The sequence below is a fragment of the Saccoglossus kowalevskii genome, chromosome 12 (assembly GCF_978046115.1).
Source record: "Saccoglossus kowalevskii chromosome 12, keSacKowa6.1, whole genome shotgun sequence".
Lineage (NCBI taxonomy): Eukaryota > Metazoa > Hemichordata > Enteropneusta > Harrimaniidae > Saccoglossus > Saccoglossus kowalevskii.
In genome coordinates, this window is record NC_140652.1 from 32832832 (window position 1) to 32854485 (window position 21654).

General features: G+C 35.6%; 2 protein-coding genes across 3 annotated transcripts in view; one reads left to right on the forward strand and one right to left on the reverse strand.

Moving 5' to 3' along the window:
* The first annotated feature begins 1638 nt into the window (after positions 1 to 1638).
* Positions 1639 to 12213, forward strand: LOC100370466 (uncharacterized). Its single transcript, XM_002736457.3, has 5 exons — positions 1639 to 1905; positions 5880 to 6652; positions 9760 to 9907; positions 10661 to 10799; positions 11175 to 12213. Exons 1-5 carry the CDS (start codon positions 1738 to 1740, stop codon positions 11312 to 11314), a joined length of 1368 nt encoding a protein of 455 aa, XP_002736503.1. The 5' UTR covers positions 1639 to 1737; the 3' UTR covers positions 11315 to 12213.
* A 3800-nt stretch (positions 12214 to 16013) lies between these two features.
* The window catches only part of ccnd (cyclin D), a 34060-nt gene continuing 28419 nt past the window's right edge, over positions 16014 to 21654 (reverse strand). Inside the window, exon 6 of one of the 2 annotated variants that reach the window (XM_078010738.2) lies at positions 16014 to 17990. In XM_078010738.2, coding sequence (XP_077866864.1) covers positions 17853 to 17990 — 138 coding nt within the window. In that variant the 3' untranslated portion in view covers positions 16014 to 17852. 2 annotated transcript variants of the gene reach the window in all.

A 21654-nucleotide genomic window follows, 5' to 3' on the forward strand; every position in this document is an offset into this window, starting at 1 on the left:
GATAAATAGAACGCCACCAGTGTTCATCAGCATTTCCATGCTTTGCTCTGGGCATTGTGAACTCCGTCCCAGTGATGAATATTGTTTTAAAATTGTGATTCTGTAGACGTCCTCAGTCAAAGAAGGACTGTGATTTTATAGACGTTTGATTTGTATATACATTCCTCTATCATAGAAGGAACTGTGATTGTATAGACCTTCCCCACTGTTACGTATGTTTCAATTTATATTCATAAATTCGGTCATTAATTTCAGATTTTACCCCGGAATATACAAATAGTATGACGTGGTTGGCCAAAATATGTACTGCTAGTTAGCCTACCCAAGTTCTGCCGAATAAAAACATCTTACAAGCGACACATTTTATAGTACAGGTCCTCGAATGTAAACGGAAACACGCATTAACAATCTAAAATCATACTTTTCGAAAACGTATCTTTACCTCTGTTTGTAAATGCGCCCTCACAGTAGCGGGTGTAGATCAGAGGCCGTTAGGAGCGATGTGAGTGACCGGAGATAATCACCGTGCAATATGCGCTGCCGTGAAATGAAGTGTAGTTGAATTATTTTACACTAATATATGCTTAATGATAAGCGATAGCGTGAGTTGTTCGTATGTCCTGATTTATAACAAACATGCTTGTCATGAAAACGGCAATATTTTGAAATTCTTATTTGCGTATATCTACCTCTGTACTGCACGCAATGTTCACATTGTATTGGTTGTACCAGATAGGTTACCCAACCCTAACTCCTAACAGTTTTTTTACTTGTCCAACTCGGCCTTGTATACTACTAGTATTATTACATGCTTTGACTGTGAATATGCTAAGCAACGTGCAAAGCGAAAATGTATAAAAAAAATCATCACACAGACCGTGACGGTGGACCACAGAACACTGATAGAAGACAATGTATTGAGCTCACCGAGTCGCACGCTAACTCACTCACTCTAAATCTGATGTAGACAGACGATCATGTCGATTTTAATTCACGCCATTGCATAAACGGCATCGCCTCTAACCCGGCGATTGTATTAATACGATTTTGACCTCAATCTAAATTCAGATTTAGAACAAAATGCCGCAAATGAATTTAATCAATAAATCAATCAATATAACTTTATTTACCATATACAACAAGGGAATATTACACATGGACAATTTCATTTTAAAATTAAATTAATTTAATTTAAGAATATATTAAAATACAGTTGTAAATAAATAAATAAATTAATTTATTATACATTTGACCAGAGACCTTCTAAGATTTATTATTTGTCACCGAAATCAATAGATTTCATCCGTCCGCAAAAACGCGATAAGGGCGTGTCACTGACGCGTTCGCATGTCTTCCATATTTGGTAATTGTGTGTCGCTTAAATAAACTTTCGGATGCAGAAGTGTCATAGCGCATGACGGAAATAGAATCCAATCACAGAATACGGCAAAATACGCGCTTAGGCTGAATAGTACGAGAACACATCAATCTCTCCTACGTGCTGGTCGATATAAAATTATCGTACTGCCTTCGTGCATACTTCGCGGTATTTTCTGGATGGTCTTATAATACCACGCCACAAATTTATATTAATTATAACCAAATCTGATTTGCTTTATCTGATGCAGCCGTCGTATTAATTAACGTACAGTAGCATATTGAGATTCCACACGCTGTGTCCAGGCCATCCCATGTGACCAAACCATCCACGTGATATCTGCTATCTCATTAATTGAAATGTTTTTGTGCTGGAAATATAGAAAATGGATACTGTTGTTACTCCTCCTATCGTCTGTTGCTGTGCTCATGAATTTAGAACGCCATGTGAGTGCGTCGATTACGTCGATGGTATACGGTAATACTCATATAAATACTCATAGTACAGACAGTGATGATTCAATACAAGTAAGACACATCATATTATACTATGCATTTCAATTGCCTTAAGGTAGCGGGACTATTATTTGCATACTTGTTTTCATCTTCTAATTGTGACTAAATGACTACAAATAGACCCGGCAAAGTATATATTTTTAGAATCGCCAGACTTCAAGCTTTTCACAAGTGTATTTTGCATGCCCGTATCTGCAATCTACGACTCGTTACTCAATCAAAGGTGAAAAATTACATTTTCTGTAAAAAAAATAATTACGCATTTATGCTGGCGATAAGAAGTATTTTTTTCACTTTTCCTAGTTGTCCAATAGTCTGGTAAATTGAATGTGTCTGGTTAGTTTTATTCAAGCAACGCGTTTTAAAAAATAGTGTCCTGAATTTCAATTACTGTTTTAGTCGCATTGCCCCCAACTCAAACCACAACTCGTTGGTAAATAATCGATGAAATAGTTTGTCTGGACACATTCAAGTTCCTCTCATTGTCACCTTAAAGCTGTGAAAATTTGGTGTTAATCCGACGACAATAAGTATACGTTATTTTTTTGTTAAAGACCTTGTATTTTGAAAAACATAAACTCCTAGAAAACGTCCATGAAGTAACAGCAAAGATTTTCAAGCTTGTTTATCGGCACAATCAATTTGTTTTCCCATCAAGGTCTGTTTTACCATGTGTAGGGACATCCAAATGTGTAAGGCTATTGGAAACCAAAAAAATAAAGGAATGGGATAGCTATAATTGGATAAATTCGGCATATGAAAACACCAAAATCAATGATTTTTTTTCAGTGGCTGTGTGACCTTGTGTCTGACACATTCATATGCAAATGACTAATCTGTGAAACAAACAGGGGCGGAGACAAACCACTCAAATGTTTGGAAACACTCATTGTGTGTCAGATAGCTACTGATAACACATCCTAACATTGCTTTGTCTTGAGTTTATCTTTGAAACTTATAGGCACACAGATTAAACCTGTGTTGTTGATTTTGGAAAACACTACTGAGGCTGCCTTGCTTCCTTTCAGAAAATCTATATTTTAACCAACTTACATGACATTCTATGTTATATTGACTTTATCATATGAAAGTTTATGGTGCATTTCATCAATTAATAAATAAATGTGAAAATCGTAATTTTCAACACAAATAATAGTCTCGCTACCTTAAGGTAGAACGCTACGCTACATAAAAGTAAAAATATTGTAATTTTTAATTGTTTTCCATTATTTGATATATCATGTTACAATGATTAAGCACATGAATTATTTTAAATCAAATATGGGGTTACCGTACTCGGTTCGAAGAAAATCGATCAATAAAATATAGTGAAATAACATGCTTTGTTTGTTTAGGGCATTTACTGTTGTTTCCTGTGGCAGCGATATATCTTAATATCTTGGTGACATGTGGTGAAAAAAAGATATACATTGTCTTATAATGTTCCTTTTGATGTCTTGAAATAAAAATTGCTAATATTTTAGTGTGTTTTTACGAGGAAATGCTTTGAATGTGGTCTAAGGAAACACCGTGACTGCTGAATGGCATTTCATGCACATTATTTTCACCATTTTTCACAACAACAAAAAATGACAATGAGATGAAGAAAACTTCACGTTCTGATGACTAATGCGATTAAGTGTAGACAGATTTTGACACGAAATAGTCACCTCTTGATGCGCTAAAGAGTAGCATACCTTTATACGCTGTTCTGATTGGCCAGACTGTTTTAATTATGCATATTGCTTGTGTGTACTCAGTGTGTTGTGCAATTGATCACAATATAGTGGCATACTGGTTCCTGGGGTGGTTATTCCTTAATTACATGCTAAATTAGACGCCGTGGCTAAAAATTACCTCATTCTACTGCCTACTGTATCCGTAGATAACACTGATATATAACAATTATAAGTTTAAAATATTATTAAAAATATCATATATATAGAGATAATGAGAGTGGGTTATTGTATGTTAATGCAATATTAATACACTTTTCTAACTAAAAAAATTCGATATTTGTTAGCATGCAAATATAAATCCATATTTACTAATCCGTGGTAATCGCACGATCTTTTTTTTTTTCATTTTACTTCAATTGTGACGATAGAAGGAAAACGTGATGTTTCACCGTGTTCAGGATTTTCTTTATCCATCGATCGACGCATTATAATGTTGCCATGTTTTATATTTTATTTACGCTTTATTGGTAAAACGCTGTGAACCCGAAATGAAAGCATCGACATCCGAAAGAAAAATAAAATAAAATAAAACGCGTTGACACGTGACACATTGTACAACACCAGACTTGCATGTTTTTCTATTCGCAATTGTCCAAATTTCCCTACGTCAATGGAAGAACAAACAGGCGAACTCGTTGAAAATGCAATAAAAACCAATCGATTTTGGAGTCGAAAACGTTATAGATCGTTATAGGATAAAAATAATCTGCAAAAAAGGCTTCGTGTAGTGGATGTCTAAAAAGTGAGTTTATTGACCCCCATGTGATCAAACTGCGTGGGATACCATAGAAATATATTATTAGGTTTCTGGTCGGTATTACTAGTGTTTGTCAGTAGAATGCATTAGAGTTTTGGCTTACTGGGTGGTTGCATAAAATATTGGAATATCATCACAGAAAATCTCGACAAATTTCGTAACTGATGCCTGGCACCGGACGGCGTTTGCATTTCACTAAACAAATCTATTCATTGCTTGCGTCCGACCATTTTCAAAGGCTTTTTTAAAAATTTGACACACTGTATTATTCCTATGATTTTTTTTAATTGAATTGAATGAAAAACAAGTTTTAGATATATAAGAAACTTAAAGGGTGGTGGTCGTCGCGCTATGCATGCGCAAGATATGGGTCTCATAAGATGGCGATTTTGACTGTTGTGCAGATCAAGGAGTACAAGCTGAGAGGTTACCAAGCTTTAGTTCGGTACTTTTTTGGTCATTGTGCTCGTCAGGTGATCTCTTTAGAAAAACTAGTTCTGCTGTCTGCGTAGACATGGAAACAGCGCCACCAACGACACAACATTGTAATATCTCTTTTTCCATTACTTGTCAATGTGTACACTCGGAGAATGTAATTCTTGACTTTTAAATACATCGACGAATGAGATACAGACTGAACTGAACCTTCTTCATTTACATATTTGTCATTAATGAGTTTTAATGTGGCGTTCTCCCTGACAACCGTTCATTGGTTTTATCAAGGCATAATTTTTCAGAACATCACCGTGTTACCGCAAGATTAAAATCTGGTGTTAAAACATTGCCAGTAGTCAACAGATATGTTATCAGCATAATATAACTGTGATCACGTGATTTAAGAGATTCGGTTTTTGATCTTAATGAAAAATTTGTACATACCACAATATCAATTTTATTTTTGTTTCATATGAGAATTTAGTGATTGGTTCGCAATTTAGTTCGGTGTTCGGTTTTTGACGGTCGTATTTTTGTTAAAAGTTCACACAGTAAATTCAGTAAATTAATTCGTTCATTTCCACCTGACATGGATTAAGATAGGTTTGTCGGTTTCTCTTTAAAACCAAATTCTGCAAAATAATCTCTTTAAATTTCACGTAAGAAATTTCTTTGTCGACAGTTTTCAGGTAAAATTGCAGAGAAGGTATAACAATATCGATAGCTTTTGTCAAAACCGGGAGTGTGCAACAAGGTAAAATTTTGGTAGCAGCGTTCAGCCTATTACGTTTGCATTCACTTTGGCCGGCACCATTTTTATGTGGGTGGATAGTTACATTACCATTTTCAAGTTGAATACTTGTATTTGATTTCGTGACATTCTCTTCCTTTCATACAAATTATTCACTTCTTGTTCAATTATAACAAAGCGTTAGTTTTGTCCTACCCTAGCGACAATATTGTTCTACCCTGTCTGACAAACTGGATGAATACCCCTCCCCCACGTGACCACCACCAACACAGCTCTGTACTAAACCTGTGAACATTGATTTCAGCATAAAAAGTACAACGTAGAACTGAATATGGTTTCGATGAATAAATCACCAACATTAATTGGACATACTAAGAAAACAAAAAAGGTTGAAAATACAGCGTTGAATGGGTCATACTCAACCAGAGTGAGGGGGCAGTCGATTACCAATGTAGCTAATATCACAGCGCCGTTCCTGCTTGGGATACAACGAAGTGATTCCGGCGGCCAGAACAACCAGTACTTGGCGATGGAGAAAGTGATAGTTATGGCTCTATTGTCAAATCGTACTCTGGTGATGACACCATTTTTTCTTCATGGAGGACATGTTCGTGGATACAGCACTGAACATATGAGACAATTCAATGACACATTTGATGTGAAAATCTTGAACGAGCTGTTACCATTAGCAACAGTTGATGAATTCAGGGAGAAATGTACTTCAAAGGAGACTAAAGTAGTAACGTGGAATTTGTCGGCATATCAACGATCAAAAGAGAAGTTATTTGATTCAGAATTAGAGATTAGACTTCCGGACAATGATGACGTCATCATGATGAAAAAAGTCGATATTCATAGACTAGAAGAGATTGTGAACCATGCACCGTGTCTTGGAATATATCAATCATCAAGATCACGACTTCAAGTAAATAACACGGAAGAAATGTTGGATAAAGTAAGAACACACTTGAGAAGGTCCGCTAATGTGAGAAATGTCACTGACCGTCTTTTAACTGGTTTCTGTGGTGGCAAGCCTTACCTGGCGATGCATTGGCGTAACAAATCAGCAGAAATGCCGTAAGTATATAGCGCTAATACATTAGCGTGTACAATAATATCGGACCAATACGTTTGCGTAACAGTCAGAATTAATGCCGTAAGTATCGCATCAATACTATGGCGTAGAGAACCATTACGTTGGCGTAACAAATAATATCGGATCAATATGTTAGTGTAACAAGTCAAACGTAATACCGTGAGTATCGCATCAATACTATGGCGTAGAGAACCATTACGTTGGCGTAACAAGTAATATCTGACCATTACTGTGGAGTATCAGACCATTACGTTAACGTAATAAGTGATATCGCATCAATAATTTGGTGTAACAAGTAATATCGAATCAATATGTTAGTGTAACAAGTCAAACGTAATACCGTGAGTATCGCATCAATACAGTGACGTTCGCGTAACAAGTAATATCGAACTAGTACGTTATCGTAACAAAGCGAAAGTTAGGTTGTAAGTATCACTCCAATACAGTGGCGTATTAAACAAGTAGTATCGGACCAATACGTGGGCGTAATAAGTAATATCGAACTAGTACGATATCGTAACAAAGCGAAAGTTAGGTTGTAAGTATCACTCCAATACAGTGGCGTATTAAACAAGTAGTATCGGACCAATACGTGGGCGTAATAAGTAATATCAAACTAGTACGTTATCGTAGCAAGGCGAAAGTTAGGTTGTAAGTATCGCATCAATACAGTGGCGCATCGGACCAATACGTTGGCGTAACAAGTAATATTGAATAATACGTTGTCGTATCAACTGTAGTACAGTGGCGTATTCAGCAAGTAATATTGGACAAATATATGGGCGTAATAAAGAATACTGCAAGTATCGCTTCTCTCAATACAGTAACGTAACAAGTCGTAAGTATCGGTCCCATGCGTTAGCCGGGTAGGGTATAATGGCAAGGATTTTGAACTCAGATTCAGAGGATTGTTGAGTCGAATATCACCGATTTAAAATTGTTTGTGTTCTTGGGCAAGGCATTTTACTCATGTGCTTGTCTCCACCCAGGAGTAACTCGATATCACGGTAGGGTAAAGACTGATATGTATGTGCTTGGCTCTGATACGGCTTGAGCTGCTCAGGTTGTTGGAGATAGTTTAAGGATTGTTTCATAAGACCCAGTGACCAGGGATAATAATGTAAAGTGCTTATGGGCAGTTATCTGGACGTATAAATGCCTGCGCATTATTATTGTGAATCAACAAAAATATCTTAAGTATCGCCTCGTTCCACTGACGTAACACGTAAGCAGAAATGTCGTATGTATCGCATCAATACATTGCCATGACTAATTAACTTATTGGGTAAATACAGTAAAACGCCAAACACTAATATGCACGTGTCAGTTTATATGGCATTTGAACTTTCAATTCAATAATAGATCAATCTGTTGATACGAAACTGGGATTATGCACAGCTGGGAGATTACGATTATCAGTGTATAGCGTATTTTCATGTGGTATTCTATATAAATATATGGTTAGAGTCCCATATTTAAGGTAAAAACAGAGGAACGCGAGCTAAAAAAATATGTGTGATTCAGAAATTCTCTAAAAGTCAATAAGCATTTTACTTTAACAGCCTATATATCACCTGAATGCGTAGATATAGGCGAACACGTTATTGTAAGTTTGTCTAAGGGATTACATGACGACCAATTTTGCTACTGTCGTTTTTGACTGTTCTAACTACTGAAAATACCGTTTTTAACACTTTTAGTCACACTAAAGTCATATGACGTTCATGTTGTGATTGCAATCACGAAATATCATTAGAAGCCATAAGTCATGTGACAGGTTGAAGATTGGTGGTCAGATATTAAGGTAGAATGATAACTGACGTCTTCCCAGTGCGCGCTGTTACGTGACCAATCTCTCAACTGCGTATGGGTAACTGTGAAATATTGAAGTAATCTATGATAACAGCAAGAATTATTCGAAAACAAAACATACAACGAGTCGAAAAAACACAATCTATGCGTTATATACCGACAGAGGGCGCGATTTTATGTTGGCATTGTCCTGGAGTTCTCGTTCCTGCCGTTAAAAAATAAAATGCGAAGTGCTTGTAACGTGCAAGTTATTAGTAAATAAAATAAAATGCGAAGTGCTTGTAACGTGCAAGTTATTAGTTAAAAAATAAAATGCGAAGTGCTTGTAACGTACAAGTTATGGGTAAATAAAATGAATGCGAAGTGCTTGTAAGATACAAATTATTAGGTAAAAAATAAAATGCGAAGTGCTTGTAAGATACAAATTATTAGGTAAAAAATAAAATGCGAAGTGCTTGTAACGTGCAAGTTATTAGTTAAAAAATAAAATGCGAAGTGCTTGTAACGTGCAGGTTATTAGTTAAAAAATAAAATGCGAAGTGCTTGTAACGTGCAGGTTATTAGTTAAAAAATAAAATGCGAAGTGCTTGTAACGTGCAGGTTATTAGTTAAAAAATAAAATGCGAAGTGCTTGTAACGTGCAGGTTATTAGTTAAAAAATGAAATGCGAAGTGCTTGTAACGTGCAAGTTATTAGTAAATAAAATAAAATGCGAAGTGCTTGTAACGTGCAGGTTATTAGTTAAAAAAATAAAATGCGAAGTGCTTGTAACGTGCAGGTTATTAGTAAATAAAATGCGAAGTGCTTGTAACATACAAATTATTAGTTAAAAAATAAAATGCGAAGTGCTTGTAACGTGCAAGTTATTAGTAAATAAAATGCGAAGTGCTTGTAACATACAAATTATTAGTTAAAAAATAAAATGCGAAGTGCTTGTAACGTGCAAGTTATTAGTTAAAAATAAAATGCGAAGTGCTTGTAACGTGCAAGTTATTAGTTAAAAATAAAATGCGAAGTGCTTGTAACGTACAAATTATTAGTTAAACAAATAAAATGCGAAGTGCTTGTAACGTGCAAGTTATTAATTAAAAAATATAATGCGAAGTGCTTGTAACGTGCAAGTTATTAGTTCAAAATAAAATGCGAAATGCTTGTAACGTGCAAGTTATTAGTTAAAAAAATAAAATGCGAAGTGCTTGTAACGTGCAAGTTATTAGTTAAAAAATAAAATGCGAAGTGCTTGTAACGTACAAGTTATATTATGTTTTTGTTTTAGATGTTATTTTCAACGTGACGCAAACAAGTGCAATAAAGTTAAATCACAGTTGTCTGAAGTTGTACCAAACATCACCCAGGCAGTGGCAAAATTAATGAAACAAAGAAATATATCCTGCTTATATATCAGCTGCCCTGAATGGTCTTTGGTAAGAAAGAATTCCATTTTCTCTACACAATAACATAATTATACGGGATACAACATGGTACAATGGTTATCACTCTATGGGTCAAGTGACTTTATATCCACAGCCTTCACAGGTGTAAGTGGAAATCTTGTATTGACCTATAATATGCGTCAGGGTACGACAGCTGACCAGGTTTTACAAATAATTTTAACTGATCAGGGTAATAATGGGCACCACCCGTGACGCTGCCAACAATTTGGTCAATAAATAACACTTTCAACGGATTACCAATTGCAAGTAGAAAATGTTTAGCCAAAGCCATGATAGTTGTTCGCCTAAATGATGTGGCGTTTTGGTAATCAACAAATTGTGGCTGTTAATATTTGTATTTTGTCAAGTAAATATTAATGGCAAGTTGTAACAGCACATATCGCACCCAATAACTTTTCATTTTAAACAAATTTGATATTATGATTTTTCTTAATATATAAACACCACTTCCCAGCTAACTAATGTTAAACCAATCCTTCCATTGGAAAACAATACAGTTACCATCTGTCTGTCAGTCTGTCAGTCTACAACATGGTAAGATACACAGAACAACATGTGTTGCTATTGTCATGCATTTAAGAACAAGTTTAACGCAATTGTTGTTTTATGACTTATTAATATATTCATTGTATATACGCATTACATATTTGCGTACATTGAAAATATAACATAATCAAATAAACAAATAAAATTACGTTGTATTAATTTTACGTTATCCATCAGTCAATATTGGACCATTTTTCTAAAGTATTACCAAGTGAGAAGGTGTTCTCATTGAGGGACCTCCCTGTGAATAAAGACAACACGGGTATTATGAAAGATTACTATTTCAAGTCACTGGTGGAGCAAGAAATATGTTACAGTAAGTTATAAGTCATTCCCGCTGATTAATTATCGTTTTTTTAAATAGCAATAGACTAGAAGACTATAATTAGACTAGATTATATGCGACATTCCTCTCACTTGAAAGCCATCCCACTATTTGCCTCCCTACTATCAAAGACTATAGTCTTTGCTACGATACATTGTCACAATCATCTAAAATCACGTGGTTATATACCTCCCCGCGTGTACCATTCAAATTCAAACTGGCCAATGAACACAGAGTATTTTATTTCTCGAGACATCCCATAATATGTATTACTAGCGTCGTATCTAGGCGCCAGTGGATTAGCATAGCGAGTACAACGTCGCATAGATTCTAAGTGACATTAACACACGTGTGGATTATTTGCAGGGTCCGAGATCTTTTTAGCTGCCAGGATGTCAAGTTGGTCGGAATTTGTTGTAAATGAGAGAAATATAAACCACAAACGTACATATCTGATACGACAACTGCCTGGAGTACCCGAGTACAAAAGACCACAACTTATATGAAAACTGTCAGTCATTCCCGAGTACCCGGATATCGTAACGTAAATAAGAACTACCGGAAATACCCGATAAGAGAAAACTACAATTTATATGGCAACTCTCGGAAATATGACTAACCATAGAATTTCTGGTATTTCGAACGTTTGATTCTGGCCAAAATACCCAATATTTCATGTGTTGGTGCCATATCATTTGCTAAGAATGACATAACAAATCAAATTTCCTTTCAGTATGTTTTAATTTCTCCACACACAGTAAGTTTAACGGAACGTCATTGGGCGTGATTTCACGAGGAGCGTTTTAAAAATGTTGAATGCATGTGTGTTTATACTGTAGCCACACATGGTCAGCGATAGTTATTGCGCCCTCGCCGACAACGGCTCAGGTGGACACAAACTACTTTATTTTCGCTGGAAATAATTTTCATTGAAAAGGCTTTTTGGGCATTTTGTATGGAATTTATTTTCACTGATTTTTGATAAGTTTAATGTAAAATATAGAACAAAAAGTATATTCGCTGGATTTTATTTTCACGGAATCATCCCTTCAGCGAAAATAGCGAAAATAAATTCCAAGCGAAAATAATCGCGCCTGAGGGCGCAATAACTATATTATAACTATGTTACTCAGTGCTGTTCTGACAATAAACATAGAAGTATTCATAATAGTGAAGTTGCTAGTACACATGCGCCCGGATGATTTACAGATAATTTGAAGCGCAAGCGTTTTCATTAACTTGTGCTTTTGGTACGACAAATTGTATCCTAGTGTTTTTATACAGATACAGTAACAAACAATATCTTTGAACAAGCTAACAAATATTATCCAAATTGCTTCTCACATGTAATCATTTTATTTATGTTGAATATTACATCTGTTTGTACACAGAGTTTCTGTACTAATTCTACGTGAATCAACGCGTGGTTTTGTCAATTCTAAGGTCTAATATTAGTTTGTGTAACAATATGCGCCTCGTCCGTCGTCATGGAAAACAGCAACGTGTCCGCCCACTTATTCAAAATGATGCGCTTGCTGTTTGGAAAATGTTGAACTAACTCATTAATATTAATTAGAATTGACAAATACACTGGTTCGTATTTCTGAAACCAGCGTACACTGTTTTCATATTATAACCGTGGACATTTTATTTATGATCGTACGATGAGTGTAATCATAGTTGTCGCATCGGTAATGCGGGCGACGGTACTGACATTGTCATCTTCTTGGAATCATGCTGAAAACACGGAGGATTTAAATGGCGGCAATTGTCGTGCCGCGCCCTGTTCGACATATGACTCATAGCGACGTATACAACGCGTGTAAAATACATTGTTTATTTACTTGAAATTCGAACACGCGCTGCGCGACGACCACCGCGCTTTAAATTGTTGTTTTTAGGCATTTTTTGATTATATTTTGTGAAAACGAATTATTCGTAGTTTCCGTGCGTGGTATTCAAACCGACTGAATGCATATCAACGCGTAGTTGAAATAGTATGGGGATATTCTATATTCGTTGTCATACGCAAACACGTGCAACTATGCAAATTAGTCCTACAATCATTGAATCTGGGATACGGAAAACGAGCAGTATAGTTTCGCTGAACTGTGCGTCAGATCACGTGATCCGGCTGGGCGTGATTGACCACAGATACTGACAACCCGCCATTTTGCAATGAGCATAAACATGCGATTCCGGAAGTTCCTAAATGCGCATGTGTTTTGACATGAGATCAGGTGATCCTGAAGCAGACGCTCGACTGCACGTACGTCCATGCGGTGATTATACAGCCAAAACAAAGTCAGCTTGGACGTTCAGTTGTGAGACATGACAAAATAAACACAGCCAGTGATACATTTCGAGAATAAAACAACAAAATAAACGCAATCAAAGACGCCGACCACGCGCGCTGGAAATGAATAGAACGCATTGCGGCAAGGAGTCTCACCTGCCTCTTTTACTCACGAAAACGCACACGCACGTGCTATTTCTGTATATTTCGGCTAAGAAAAAAACACCGGAAGAGACAAGTTTAAATCATGTTCGTATTAACGTAACATGAAAGCAACGGTGAATACAAGTTTATCAATCATCAAACTAAATAATCGATGTTACATACATGAAGCGAACTGCGGCGGTTATGTGGCTAAGACGAAGGACATGCGACAGTACTATTATGTTCGTCTACTACACGTGCGAGTAACTTTCCGATAAAAACGTGATTAGTATCAACAATAATTTCTAGTACTGCATGGAGAATTGCGTATTATTAATTGTTATCAGACATATCCTTGTCCAGGATTTTTTGAACAATGTCTCACATTTCCAAAAAAATATTCGAATACTAGTTGGGGCATAAACCTTCAAATATCTATTAAGGTCTATGGTTGGGGTGAATATGAATTAAATACTGAGTATCCATATGATCTTTTGGAAAATCAGTGAAACAGTTCACAACCACAATTATGGTGAATTGGCAAATTTTCAACAAAGACAACGGCTCCGGTCAGTCATGAGTTTGCTGTGTCATGAAGTCAACATTTTACAATGTTGAACACTACTTTTGGTTCTTGACATTGTGAAATTATTTCGATTTTTGGGAGAAAAAAAAACTGAAAAAAAAAAAAAGATTTTGACAAGATAAATCAGAAATGTATATTAAGAAAAATTCATTGCACCCATAAATTATTTTCATAATTACTGATTACACACGAATATTACAGAAAAAAAGATAATTTGCTATATCCTTGTTTGCACGTCATGTTCACAAAATTATTTGTAAGGGGTGCCCTTTGAAATGACAAATTTTCTCTATGTTTTAGCAAGTACTCCGCTGGGTATATAGCGAATTCTCGCACTAGCATAATTTTGCTCGAGTTCACTCATCGATTTCCCACATGTACAATGCGTTTTAAAAGAGCATAATTATATTGCGTGAGTGGCTGGTTTCACAACGCGTTCTATTTATTTGCAACGCGCGTGGCCGGCGCGTTTGTTTTGTATTTTTATTTTCGAAATGTAGCACTCGCTGCGTTTATTTTGTCATGTCTCGCAACTGAACGTCCAAGCTGACTTTGTTTTGGCTGTACATGTAACATTAAAAAAAAAGTGCTACATAGTACCACACTGCTGATACGTGTGAGTATTTATTACTTTATTTTGCACTTTTAAAATGAGGGACTGTACGTCGGGCTCCCCAATGAAGCCGCGAAAGGTGCGTTCCTAGATTCTGCTGAGTCAGACCATGGAGTGCCTCCTTTTTGGCAAATATTCCTCTTTGATAGGGCAATTTTCGTAGACAACTTCAAATTGAAATTTGCCGCCATGTTTGAACAAGTGCCCCGGAAGTACTATTGAATAGCCAATTAGAAGAATCCATGTCCCGACCAATCAGATTTCATATTTTATTAATGGCGTAACCTGCCTCTTTGAGCTTGTGCGTAGAGGCGGGGACCAGCCAACAGTATAGTACGACTACAACTAACGCCGTTGGTGGCATACTCAGCAAATTCGGTAGTACGCCACCAATAACATGTAAATCGTTGTTGGGACCACAAGAATCACATCGCGTCTTTTATACAAAAACTCTAGTAACCTTTTCACCACCAGACTTTCTCATATTTCTGGAAATGAGCCCTAATTTTGTTTGGAGCCAACAGACAAAATTTTCAGTTTTTACTATTTTTGACCCAATCTTTTGAAGAAAGGGGCAGACTATAAAATATTTTGTGATGAGAACTGGTGGTGAAAAGGTTACATGTTTTGTTGGGATTTTAAGTTCACCAAACTCAAACTAGTTTGTAACACACCAGCAGTTTATATTTCCAGGCAATGACAGAACTTGTGTTGAATACAACAATATGATGCTCTGTCACACGCAACATAATATTACCGTAATTGGTTTAGTACAGGTGTGATGGTTCAAATACCAAAATGGCAACAGTAACAGAAAGACTTTCCTGGCGGCGATGATAACATACGAACACGGAGCCAACAGATGAGGTTTCAACTGGTACTGGTATTATTATACTCTGCAAACATCAAGTACAATAACGCGGTAAAACTCCACTACTCCAATAACTAGATACTTAAACTCCAATACAATTCAACGAGATCTCCGATCTGAACTCAGTGCTGAACAACTCCCCTATATATACCCCCACTGTCTATAAATAGACCATTACATCAGCATACATGAGTCTGGAACTTACTACAAATTTCTAGAATGTTCCATTACCTTCTATTGCCTCCTACAGTGTTCTATTACCTATTCAACCATTTCTAAAAAATATAGAATATTCCACCCAGACACAGTACGGTTCTAGAACATTCTCAGTGACACGGAAGTGGTAAATAAGTCGTATGCGACATGCTCTGAGTGGGCATGTCAAATTTTTCCCCCCAACATTTCAGTCAAAAAGTTCAGAATTTCCTTTCGTTTTCAGTATTAGACCGAATAGACATAATTCATCATTCATTCATTCTGCGCTATCAAATTCTGTAACACGCAAGAAAAATTGAAAGAGTTCCTTAACCCTCCAGCCCCCCCAATGTAATTGTATATGCTCCTTCAGATAACTATTAATCTGCATCTTGAAGTTAGGGTATATACAATTAACTGGGGTACTGGAGGGGCAGATTTATGGGTGAGGAGACCCAAGGGAGCCCTTTAACTGCAAAAAATATTCAAACAACTCAAACTTTCTTCTTCATATGAAATGTGCTTTATTTCATAATATCATTATATATACAATGAATCTTTCACCACTTGACCACTGACTATAGTCACACCATTTACAAACACAACCAAGATGGCTGACCAATTACCATGGTAACAGCAATTTCTCACAATGAATGTATATAATTATCATCAAATCTCAAATATATAATTTTGAAAGTAAAGATGTAGTTGCATTGTGGGGGGGAAATGAATTGTTACCCAGGCAACCAACAGAAGTACAGCATATACAGTTGACTTTCACAGTTCAAAAAAAAAAAAAAAAACATTTCATGTCAAAATTCACCCAAAATGTTTCCACAATTTTTAAGTAAATTTATCCCAGATTTGAATCTTTTTGCATATTAAAATAGAATTTTAAAAAGTGGAATTTTGAGAAAATATAGCCTCATTCTGGTACGGTATGAGGTAAAATTTGTTTACAAACACGCATGAACAATTTATTTTAACTTTAGTTTTCAAGCAAGTTTGCTAATACATTTATCTGGACAAATTACGTAAATAACAATATGGCTACAGTTGCTAGGTAACAAGACTTCATCTAACTTACTGTATTTTATACATACATGAGGTATAAAAGAGAAATCAAGAGTAAATTATCAACCAACCAACAAACAAACGATACAATAATTGTAAATAATATTGTAATTGTCCCACAATCCTTAGTTCCCTCACTAATTTTGATAGTGCATTCTGGGAAGGTGGGATATTCCATTATTTTCATAAATAGATAAGACAAGCAATAACATTTTCCGTATGTCATGACGGAATATAATAATAAAACCCAATTCAACCAAACAAACACTAAGTTCAAAGTTCACACAAAACTGTTAAAACAATAGTTGGCTGGTGCAATGAATACATTTAAATGTATAATTTTTTTTAGAAGCAAGATGATTTTTTTTTTAAATTCATGAAAATTTCCCAAATCTTGTATGACAGGAATTCCATTGATGCAACTCCACAATAAAAGTAGGGATAATCGAATATAATTAGAGATAAAAAAGCAGATTTAAAATAAATCCCAGCTGTCTAATGTGAAATCATTCAAACTGCAGACTTCATTTTCATGGTTGCTATGGTAACAAAACTGATTCATAACAAATCGGTAAAAATTACGTTCAAAACCATGAAAATAAATTTCTAGTGACAATAAACGACTCCATCAGTTTCAGCAACTGAGTATCAGTGGGTTACCATAGTGATAGCAAGATAAAAAAAATTTTAAACAAAAACAAACGAATGAATGAATATCTCAGTAGAGATGAATCTGGGGATTCATACAAACATAATTTGGTTCAAAATTTTGATAAAAACGTTATAAAAATACAATATTCGTCTAAAAATTGGCAGTTTCTCTTTCGCATATTGATTAGCAACTGGCAGTTAACGATGATATGCAAAAGAGAAATTATGAAGACTGGAAAACAGGCAGTTTTTTTTCTTTCTAACTTACAAATTTGGGCAGTTTTATACAAATAAATTGTACACATGAATTGGGCAGTAGACAGTAAACTGGTTAGCAGTGTAGATTTTAGTGATGTTACTAGGCAACAAAACTAAAAAGTCACATAGAGGGCAGTGTTCCACGAAAGTAACAGCAAAGTTGGATTGATTGTCAGTTTTCTCGTTGATTACAAAGACTGTCCTGTGAGATGAAGTAACATGACTAGATCATTGCAGTTTTGAAGATTTCTGGAACACAGCTTTACATCACGATGTTTTAGGAACCGTATTGTACATAGCAACGTAGCATTCTTATAACATTCTACGAATCGGATCAGTTTAGTTGATTGCAGTATTCAAAAATGAACGTCCTGGACATCGGTGGGGGTTGTTGGCTGTTCAATTTCTTTCTCATTCTCATGCTTTGTTGGAACAGGACATAGGTTGTTATTGAGTAGCTGTTCTATCTGTTCCTGGCACTCCTTTAAACAATCCTAAAATAAACAGAATAAATGAACATTAAAATTTGTACACATTAAAGGCCCGTTTTAAATATTTCAAACAAAATTTCCACATCAAAACATGTGAGGGCGCTTCTGTAATAAGATTCCCGAATTTCCCAATTCAAACTATTGAGGGCGCCACTGTAACCTAATCTGGGTGTGGGTGAATTGATATACTGGCCACACACATGGTAGTGGTAATTTTCACACAGTGTACTGAGTGCATTCTTTGGTTAGTTTAATCTTAATTAATCTCGCATAACCTAAACAAGATTTTAACCCCCATTTAATCCTTAACTGAGGGTGAATTTTAAATTAGTTAATATATTTTACAGCTTCTGTCTTTTCTGTTTTAGTCACATCATTAGCTTTTTTTTTAGAATATCTTGACTGATTTATGTAAACACATAGTTTACAGTCACAAGAAAAATCAGTCTTAAAATACTATTTATTTACTCACACTCATTTAGCAAATTACATTTCCATAATTTGCAAAGTATTAAAGTGTTGCACATTATTACCTAAGATCACAATAAAAACAAATTTGTTTTTATAACTTTTTCTAACAATTTTATTTAGATTGAATCAAAATGCCATTATGATGAAACACCATGGACAATTGTAGACCACTCAACTATTGAACCAAAACTATGATGGGTTTTCAGTGATTTGAACAATGAATGCTTCTGCTGAACTCCAAAATATGCCAAATCTCAGCTTTTCTTGTTAGTGTAATTGACACCAGAAAAGTGGTTAGAGAAATATTTGCAAGGTCAAAGGGCAAAGAGCCTACAATATAAGAGCACTGGAATAATAAACACTAGGCCATTTGAAAATTTAAATTTGTTACTCTATGATAAAACTAGATTTGTGAACTTTAAAAAACTTTGAAGCGTACATGAAAAACAGATGATAAATAATACTTTTGTTTGAAAGGAAAGAATAAGAAAAAATTGCTTTAACTAAATTTAATTTTAATGAATGGGAAGAAATATTATTGATGCATGACAATATGGTAAGACGGTAAACACGAGTATTATTATGAGTGGCCAAGTAAGGCTGGCTGTACCTAAAACAAGACAAGCATGAAGACCACAGAATAAAGCACTGTAACAAAATGGAGTCTTCTTTCATAAACCGAAAACTGATATCCACATTTTTTAATTGCCGTGTTTTGTTGCATCCTTTGTTAGTAAAGAAAAGAACAGTAGCATTAAACCAATGACATTATGCTAGTGTTATTTTGTCCTTATAATGTGGAGTAGGGAAATTCTTACAAACGAAAGCCATTCTGAACTCACAAAGGACCACTTCAAATTGTTCTGCATAACTTCGAATATGTCTACCATGAACCACACCCAGCCACCCCTCTAACAAAATCGTATATTCCACGCCTAAAAGTAAGAACACCAGCTACAAGACTAGGACTGAATGCATGTAAGATAATGGTGGTATATTTTAAAAAAACAAAAATTTGCCCAGAGAAAATAACACTTTAAAAAATAACACCAAAAACATTTGATGAAGAAAAGCTACAGCTACAACATCAAGAGAAAAAATAAAAAACTTCCGAACTATGTACAAGAATATAAAATTTGCATTTTTTTTCTACTATCTCTCTGGTTTTCGGTCAATGCATTGCAGCTGGACAGCCCTCAAACACACAAAGAATGAGAAAGTTTTAAACCAAAATTATCCCTCATTTTTCATAAACTTCAACTCCTAACAGAAAAAACGAAAAATACAGTGGTGGGTTTTTAACAATATTAGAGCAGCGGTAGATTGGCAGCCACCAGTCGATACTGGATATGTTTGGAAAGGAACCAGGCTATGATATGTATGGCCTTCAAATGTTAGCAGCTGAGTATTTCAGAATTTATTACCAATGTGCCTTAATCATCACATCATACCTCTGTGATCAGTTAGGCCGTTAACATTAGTTGCGTAGTGGGTCTGTATACAATTTACATACAGCGGCCTGTGGGAATAAACTGACCATATTTACTGCATGTTGAGTCCAGTGGTGTGTTCACCTATGCACCAGAGCGTAGTGGCCGCTGTTTGAACTTACAGACTCCTGTGAGTTCTCAGTTATTGGCTTGAGAGAACACAGAGGAATGTATTCAAAATTTTGATTAACCATTCAAAGTACGGCCTCTGGCCGATGAGTGACCACTGACAAATGAATGGTCACCCACTAACAGGTACCTGAAGTTACTGAGCCTAAAAATAGAGACAACAGCGTGATATAGGTCAATTGTGTACTGACTACACAGACTTTTTGTAATGGTGGTTCGTTTCTATTAATCTCTTGATGCAGAACGGAAGTATTTAACAAAAGGAGCGGTCAATGAAAAGATGAAGAAGAATAGAGACACACACTCATACCAAATGCAATGCATGTCTGAGGGACAACCCAACGGTTAAGCAGCGTCGGCATCTGATTGGTCAAATGGACCTTTAAAATAAATTATTCTTTTACAAGTCAGACACTGACATTAAAATACCTGCTCAACTGACCTATAATGACCTTGAACAGAGCAGAGATAGTGTAACTCAATTCCAAGAAATCAGTTATCCATTACCAAAATAGCAGTATATATGGGTCACAATGATTTCAAGTGGTTTTAAGATACAGAACTGATAAGTTTTATCAGAGTAGTGGCATAGGATGGGTGGGGAGTAAACACGCAGATAGGACAGGTCCAACTTAATGAACAATCTGATTCGGGAAAGGTATATTCGCATTCAACCCGAACAGAGAGAATCCCTATTTTTTAATGTCAACCTTATCAATGTATCGTCAAAAGCATTTCAATACAAGATTTGTGATAGCAATGTCATTCCAGGGTGAAATGTGAGACATTACGTCTCTTGGGACATCAACTGATCACAGATCAGTCATAATCAGATCGTAAGAATTGGCACACACATTAGCAATTGTGTTGTCCAGTTACAATTCTGATTTAACAGGACTGGACATTGGTGAATGTAGTTCACACACACCTTTGTCTAAGGGATTAATAAAAGTGGTGAACAGACATTGTTTCTAGTTTAAATACCTCATGAAAAGAATCTATAATGAAAACCACAAGGACAACGGACATAGAAATGTACAAGTGCGGTAACTACTAAGAAAGGTCATGACTGCGTTATACAACAAGGCTGACAACAAATGCAAACAGTAAAAAAGAATACGTCAATTAATTAATTAAGGTGGAGAAAATACATTTTATTTTTATGTAAAGTAACTAGTGGAAAAACAAACCCAAAATGATTGCATCCTCTAATGCCTTCCTTGAAGCATGTGATCGGCTTTAGACAAGACGAGATTATGCGAGAACAAACAATTCAGATTTTAGAAACTGAATTCATTGGGGCCAACACACGTAATGCCCTTTAATCAAAACCACTTCCCACGAACAATTTTCTCATTTTGGGACAGGATATTCATTTGTGATAAAGATGCACATTTTTTCAACAGCACTCTGCTTTTCGGACAAACAGTACAGATTTCTCAAATTGAAATAAAATCTAAGTAGTTCATCGCTACAAAGTGTGAACAAGATCACCCACGAGTTGAAGCATTTTGCACAAAGCGAAACTAGGACATGGAAAAAATTCTGTCACCCACATGCTTAATATGAGTAGGTGT